Here is an 8,007-nt window from a genome sequence, read left to right as displayed (position 1 = left end):
CCCCTCGGGTTCCCCTCCCCATATCATCCACTCCCCCCTTTCCCCTTCTCTCTCTCCCTCTCCTTCGTTTTGGAGAGGAGGCCGACGCGGTCGCCGCCGTGCCTTGCCCGTCCTCGCGGCTACCGACCTCGCCATGCCTCGCCGACCTGTCCAGCAGCTCCGCCGTCGTCGACTACCTCGTCCCCGTCCATGAGCACAAACCGGGGAGCACCGCAGGCCGCGGATCGAGCCGCCCCCTTCCTTGACGGTTGTCGACGATCCTCTCCGTCTCCGGCGGCTTTGCTGCTACTAAGCCTACACCGGGCCACCTTGTGCCTCCCCGTTGAGCTCCTCTTCCTTCTCCCTCTCCTTGCTGACTCTGGCGCGCCCCCTAGATGCTTCCCCCACGGGCACCCGAACGTAGAGTCGCAGAGCTCGTCGCCAGCCAGTCTCCGGTGACCAAATGGTCACGGGCCAGGGTCCATAACGCTCACCGCACCGCGTAGGCTTCGTCTAGCCGCTTGGTTTGCCCGCAAACGCCCCCCAGCCCTGATCTCGACGACGACCGAAGTCCGGCCTCTGCCTCGCCACTCGCCATCGATGTTCCCGACCACCGCCGCCTCTGCCACGACCCCAAATCGCCTCGCCGTCGTCTTCTCATTCGAATGAACCCATCCGCACTCCAAATGGTTGAGCTCATCGGAGTCCTTATCCACACTCCAAATGGTTGAACCCATCCGCACTCCAAATGTGCGCAAAGTCCGAGTTGCTCCGGCGCTCGGCCGCCGCGTTGAGCTCGTCTGAGCCATCTCCGGCGCCGCCACCGACGTGGCACACCTGGGGCCCACCCATGGGTCACTGCTAGTGGGGCCCAGGGACCCTAGTTGATAGGGTTGACCAGTCAACCCTGCTGACTAGGCAACCCCCAGCCACCGACCAGTGGGGCCTACCCCCCTAATTAAAAGGAATTAATTAAATTAGTTTAATTAACCTAAATAGTGATTGACAGGTGGGCCCAGGTTCTAATATAGTTAATTTAAACCACTGTTAGCACCACTATGCATGACATGTGGGTCCCACTGGACCCACTGGTCAGGTTTGACCTGGTCAGCCGCTTTGTTGACTGCTGAGGTCATCAAGATGTCATGCTGATGTCATATTCCATTTCTGTTAATATAAATAAATTCAAAAATGGTTTAATCTTTAGAAATTCATATAAAATAATCTGTAACTCGGATGAAAATGTTTTCTACATGAAAGTTGCTCAGAAAAATGTGATGAATCTAGATACGCGGTCCGTTCATCTGTCGCATGCCCCTAGCATGCTGAACATGGAACTTTCCCCCTCCGGTCATCTGTCTGACACAGGTCCGAAACCGGGAAAACATTCCCTGTTGACTTCCCCCCTTGCCAGTATCGTGTAGCACCGCTTTAGAACACGACTAGCTCTGCCTGTTGTCCTGTTATGCTATGTTTGATTTATTTTTACTGTTTCTTCCCCCTCTTCTCTCCGGTAGACCCCGAGACCGATGTTGCCGCTGTGATCGACTACGTCAACGACGACCCCTCCTTACCAAAGCAACCAGGCAAGCCCTTCCCCTTTGATCATCCGATATCGCCCATTCCATTCTCTCATGCTTGCATTAGATTTTGCTACTGTTATTGTTTGCTCCTATTCTGATGCATAGCCTGCTTTTGTAGCTGTTGTTGTACCTTACCTGCTTATCCTAAACTACTTAGTATAGGTTGGTTAGTGATCCATCAGTGACCCCCACCTTGTCCTTGTTGCCCCTGCTTCATCATCGAAGACCCGATCAACGGGATCGAAGACAAGGCCCCGGCACCGCACATCACTTCCCCTTAGCTGCTCGACACTACTGGGTTACTATCGAGTATCGAGGGTGAGACCTCATCAGCACTTCTGATGTTAACCCTGTAGTGTAGGTATTCGGTCGTGGTCATCGAGGGTGATTTCCTCTTTAACCACTTCCGATACAACTCTGCCATGCAACCCCTCAAGTGTGAACCTCGAGGGTGGTCCCTCTTACGTTCACCTTGATGATTACATCAAGTGGAATTCACCGTGGGTGATTCCTCGGGTTTTCCCCTTGATGTTTAAACACACAGTTACTATGATTACTATGACTTTACACTGAACCATGTTACTAAAGACGGGTCGACCCTGAGGGGTACCCGCGCGAGCATAATTGCGAGTGATGTGGAGTCGGGTTGACCTGGAAGGTGCCCGTGAGATAATTACGAGGCGTGGCCGGGCATTCTTAGCCCTTGCCGCAAGTCCTCGAGACGGGTCAACGGGGTCACATCTTTCGTGAGTCTTTGCTTGTTACCGTGCGCTACTAATCCACTATGATTTGGATATTTGATCTGAGGGGCCTCTGGCCTGATAGCACTAACCATCACATGGGCATAGTATGGGTGTTCTGCGTCGTATACATCAGCCGAAGCTTAATAGACGTCAGTGACTGAGCGGCGCACGGCGGGTTGGACTGCGTAAGCACCTGCCTTTTTGAAGGAGGTAGCTAGGTCTGCTCACCGGCCGCGTATGCAATGTGCAGGAGTTCCCGGGGCGATGGCCCATGACCCCTGGGGGCATAGGTTTAGTCCGGCATGCTTGGCCGAGGCCGGGCATGACCCAGGAAAGTGTGTCCGGCCGGAGTTAATCGAGCATGGTGGGTAAGTTGGTGCACCCCTGCAGGGAAGAAAACATCTATCAATAGCCTGTCCTACGGTAAGGGACACTTGGAGTTGTATCCCGATCGATACAACTAGAACTTGATACTTGTGATGAGAATGGGATTGTGATGAGAAATGGATAGTATGGCTCTTGGATTGCTTTCTCGCAGGGAGTCAAGAAAGGATCTCTGGCCGAGGTTGATAACACCACTACTACTTTACTTTATGCTACTCTACTCCCTCCTGTTTGCTGCAAGATGGTGGTTTCCAGAAGATGCTAGTCTTCGATAGGACTAGGCCTTCTCTTTATTCTGGCATTTCTGCAGCCCAGTCCACATATACAACCTTCCTTTGATAATGTTGCATATGTAGTGTAGATCCTTGCTTGCGAGTACTTTGGATGAGTACTCACGGTTGCTTTGCTCCCCCTTTTCCCCTTTTCTTTTTCTTTCTGGTTGTTGCAACCAGATGGTGGAGTCCAGGAGCCAGACGCCACCTTCGACGATGACTACTACTACCACGAGGGTGCCTACTACTACGTGAAGACTGCCGACGACCAGGAGTAGTTAGGAGGCTCCCAAGCAGGAGGCCTTGCCTTTTTGATCGATGTTGCTTTTGTGCTAGCCTTCTTAAGGCAAACTTTTCTAACTTATGTCTGTACTTAGATATTGTTGCTTCCGCTGACTCTTGTCTTCTCGAGCTTACGTATTCGAGCCCTCGAGGCCCCTGGCTTGTAATATAAATCTTGTATTATTTTAATTTGTGTCTAGAGTTGTGTTGTGGTATCTTCCCGTGAGTCCTTGATCTTGATCATACACATTTGCGTGTATGATTAGTGTACGATTGAATCGAGGGCGTTACACGTTCGGTGGCTGAAGGCGAACAACAACGCAACAAGCCTAATGGTGGCTGTGGTCCGGAGCGGGCAAGAGGGCCAGGAGTGGCAGCTTCGTCCCCGTCCCCAGCCACTCCGGGATCGGCGGAGGACGGGCGGGTGTTGGCACAGCGGGGGTACAATGGGTGTGCAGTGGAGGATGAGTCGGCGGATCGAAATCCGATGGCGCTCGAGGCTGGGGGATAAGGGTTATTTTTCCAAATGCTTTGATCGTGGACGGGTAAAGGGAGAGGGGTAGTTTCCTCTTTGCCATCAGTTGGCTGGATGCAGGCGGCAGAGCCCCCTTGTTTGCCGACAGTTAGCTTCTAGCTAAAGGCAACCCCCCCCCCCTCGCCATTTCATTTTCATGTGAGTTGACGATGTGGCCCTCCTATTGCCGTTAGTGGTTCTTTGCCATCAACTGATGCACCTCTTTGCCGTCAGCTGATGCACCTCTTTGCCGTCAGTTGTTCTTTGCGGCCAACAACTGACGGGAAGATTAGGTCTTTGTTGTCTGCCCCGATGAAAAGCCAACAACAAAGAGCATCACAGACAGGCAAATTTCCTAATTCCTATAGTACCGACACTTTCTGGGATCCTCTCGTTATAGAAAAAATCATACAAAATCCCTGGGTTTTTTGTGCTTCGTAAATATAGATTTTCTGAAAAAAAAAATCAAAAACATGCAAAAACATCAACAGGCTCTCGGCATGGAATTAATAGGTTAGTTCAAAAATAATAAAAATTACTATAAAAATTATTCAAATATTATATTATAATAACATGAAACAATAAAAAAAATTAGGTACATTAGAGATGTATCATTAAACGGCGTAACGCTTGGAACGGGAAGGCAATCACGTAGGAGAGACAAAGTGGCATATTTCTACAGAAGAGGGACCTCTCTTATAGACTCTGGGAAGTGGAAGCGAAACCGAAACACTAATTGGAAGATGATACTGAAACATTAATGACATCAACGGACAGATGAATGAGAAAATTCACAACATTCTAGTGTAAAAGCTTTCCAACTTCTTTCTTGGCTGACAAAAGGATGGCAAAACACATGGAATGAAGGATGATGAAGTGGAAGAAGAAACAGAAACAGAAACAGATGACGAAGTGGAAGAAGAATGCAGAGCTCAGTAGCCGAACGCCACCGGGCTCCGGACGTGGTGGTGCTTGCTCTTCCACGCGATCTCGGCGAACTCCCATGTCCCCGCCGGCTTCACCGCCTCAGTATTGAGCTTGAAGTCCACGATGTACGTCTTCTTCTCCATGTACTGGCTGAAGTGGAGCTGCGTGGGCGTGACGGTGACCGCGACCCCGTCTGGCGCGGTCACGGTCACCTCGTAGAGTTCCTCCTGCTGCGACACCGCCGTCAGCGTCCTACGGACCCTGCGCATGACGACGCCACCGTCGAACATGACCACCATCGACGGGTAGTTAAGGTTGGCCGCGCCTCCCGGAGTCGCCGCCGTGCTGGTGCACTTGACAAACCCGGGCTCGAAACGCCGGATTTGCGCCGCCGTGTAGCCGACGCTGCAGAGGAAGTCGATGTAGTCCTGAGCGCCGGCGTCGTACACCAGGCCCGGGTCCATGGGGAGCGTCGGGACGACCATCCCTGCACCGGCCACCAGGGGCGTCGCCTCCACGTTGTTGCCGCTGTCAACGATCGGCTGATTCCGGTTGTCCAGCATCGTCGCAGTGGTCATCAAAGACGAGCGGATCATGGCCGGAGTCCAATCACCGTGCTGCTTCTTGATAAGCGCCGCCACGCCGGCGACGTGCGGGCACGCCATCGACGTGCCCGAGATAATGTTAAGGTAGTAATCCTCCTCCGTTCCCTCCTCCGGCTTCTGGTTCCACGCCGCCAGGATATTGACGCCGGGCGCGATGACGTCCGGCTTGATGATCTCTGGGTTGAATTGGCTGGGGCCGCGGGAGGAGAACCCGGCCACCAAAGGTGCACGGCTCGCGCCGGACCCGGTCACTGTGTCGCACCTGAAGATGAAGGAGGCGACGGGGTACGCTGTGGACGAGATGTAGCTCTCCAGCGTCTTCCCGGCGGTGTAGCTGAGCGCGAGCCCGGGCAGGCCGAACAGCTCCGCCATCACCGCCTCTCCCCGTCGCTCGACGGCCTCCGTGGTGACCATGCCGGCGCCCCCGGCTCGCTGGACGTACCTGCCGGTATAGGCTCCCGCTCCGGCCATGCTGGAGCACACCACCACCTTGCCCATGACCCGGTCGGGCGTCAGATCTTTGGGCGTGCAAGTGCTGCTGACAAGCAGGACCTGAGTGCTGCCTTGCGATTTGATGTTGTAAAGGGACTGCCCGGTGAGCTGAACGCCGCTGCCCAGCTTGAGCGTCGCCGGGAAGACGCGGTCCAGGGTGGCCGCGCCCACCGTGGTCATCCACGGCGCGGCGTTGGACACCGTGGACGCGTTCGGCCCGCTGTTGCCCGCCGCCAGGACCACGAACACGCCCGCCCGGACCGCGCCGAACGTGGCGACCACCAACGCGTCGTCGTAGAAGGGCGTCGAGGCCGCACCGAGGGACATGGAGATGATGTCCACGCCGTCGCTCACCGCGGCGTCGACGGCCGCCACGATGGCCCAGTCCGGGCAGCCCCCGACATAGCGGTAGCAGACCTTATAAATGGCGATCTTGGCTTTAGGTGCGGTGCCCGTCGCGTCGCCGCGCGAAAAGTTCAGGAGGTTTGCGCCACGCACCGGTGAGCCAGCGGCCGTGGCGGCGACGTGGGTGCCGTGGCCGACACGGTCGACGGGCGTGAAGTCGCGCTCGCCGTCGACCAGCTCGTCGAGGAAGGCTCTGGCGCCGACGACCTTGTTGTTGCAGGAGCTGTCGTCGAAGCCGTCGCCTTGCACGCACCTCCCTTTCCAGGACGAGCGGACGGGGCCCAGGCCGGCGTCGTGGAAGCTGGGGTGGGCCGGCGTGATGCCGGTGTCGATGAAGCCGATTATCACGCCGTCGCCGAAGTCCGACTCCGGCCAGGCGCCGGACTCCTCCTGGAGGCCGAGGAAAGCAGGGGACCTTGTGGTCTGCGTGTGCAAGACCCTGCTCTGGTAGACGGCTCTGACGCCGGGGAGGCCGGACATGTGGCGGGCCTCCTCGGCGGTCAGCCGGCAGGCGAAGCCGGTCAGGACAGTGGAGTACTCGTGGATCACTCTGTTGCTAGCTGCGACTGGGAGCAGGGTGTGGTAGGGCTGCACACCGATGGTGTGGACGATGTACACATGCTGGGGCTGGGATGTGGGCTGCGCCGGGTGAAGGGGCAGAGGCAGAGCCGACCTACAGAGCAAGGAGAAGAAGGGTAGTAGCACGTAGGCGAGGATGGGCATGGTGAATGGCTTGGGATGCTCTGGTTTGTGTGTGATGAGCTCCTGTGCGGGTGGTCGACCGACCTTTTATAGCCGGGCCTCCCCGGTGATTATTATTACGGCTCTGCTTTAGTGAAGTCTAAGTCGATTTGTTGACCCTTAGATCTTTGTGTTGCTTTAGGATCCATGCAGCCCTGTTGTTTCCTGTAAATCAGCACACATAAGGAACGAACTGGCTGGCTTGAGATGAGCTCCTGTTCAAGCCTGCCCCGACCATCTTAAACCTTGCCATATATTAAATGAAAATAAGATAGTTTATTACCATATATGTTGTCCATAATTTTTCTCCATTTTATTTACCAATGAACATGAAAACTTAATTAAGTGCGGAGAAGATTTAGGCCTAATTATGGCACGTGGTCGACTATGTGTCAAATATCATATATTTTTGGCAAAGGTTCCCAGCATATTCACCTTAATTTTTTTGTTTTTCATCCATAGATTTATAATTTTTACCATCTCATTTAGCTCAAAACTAGCTCGAGATCGACTCGAGATCGTTACAAGCTGAGCATGAGTCATGTTCTACAGCTCGATCATGAGCTTCATTTAGTTCGAGCTCGCTCGAATTTTCATATGAGTTGAGCTGAGCCAACTCCAACTCGCCCGAGCTCGACTCGTTTGCAGCCCTATTGTCATCTGGTTGCACAATCTCCCTGACTTCGTCGACTGTAAATCAATTGTTCTTTGTCAGGGAAGGGGGCAGCTGCATGTTTATCGCTAGGCACATATGCAAGTGTCGCACCCCGACGTAAATGTATGCCTTCAATGCAACTGCAACTATGTGGAATTTTGTTGGGAGTGCAAAATTGTTTGTCTGTCACTAGGCACACAACTCCAGGTGTCGTGTCCCAATTGAAATTTTGTGGTGTTTTGTCGGGCCGGGCACTTGCATGCATGCCATGAGCCATGCAACTGCAAATATCACCCCCTACCGCAAATTGGATATCTTCAACGTGACTACAACTATGTGGTGTTTTTTGTCGGGGAAGGGGTAGTTGCATGTATATCACTATGCATGCAACTGTAAGTGTTGCCCCCGATTCAACTCTGTGTTTC

General features: G+C 53.9%; 1 protein-coding gene across 1 annotated transcript; it reads right to left on the bottom strand.

The window, feature by feature from the left end:
- Positions 1–4,484: 4,484 nt before the first annotated feature.
- On the bottom strand, positions 4,485–6,933 carry LOC119287986 (subtilisin-like protease 4). The gene has a single exon (XM_037567604.1). The coding sequence runs from the start codon at positions 6,907–6,909 to the stop codon at positions 4,690–4,692; it is 2,220 nt and encodes a 739-aa protein (XP_037423501.1). The 5' UTR covers positions 6,910–6,933; the 3' UTR covers positions 4,485–4,689.
- Between the last annotated feature and the right edge of the window lie 1,074 nt (positions 6,934–8,007).

This window comes from Triticum dicoccoides, chromosome 4A, assembly GCF_002162155.2.
Source record: "Triticum dicoccoides isolate Atlit2015 ecotype Zavitan chromosome 4A, WEW_v2.0, whole genome shotgun sequence".
NCBI lineage: Eukaryota > Viridiplantae > Streptophyta > Magnoliopsida > Poales > Poaceae > Triticum > Triticum dicoccoides.
The sequence above is the reverse complement of the archived record's forward strand: the minus strand, read 5'-3'. Positions and strand labels throughout refer to the sequence as shown.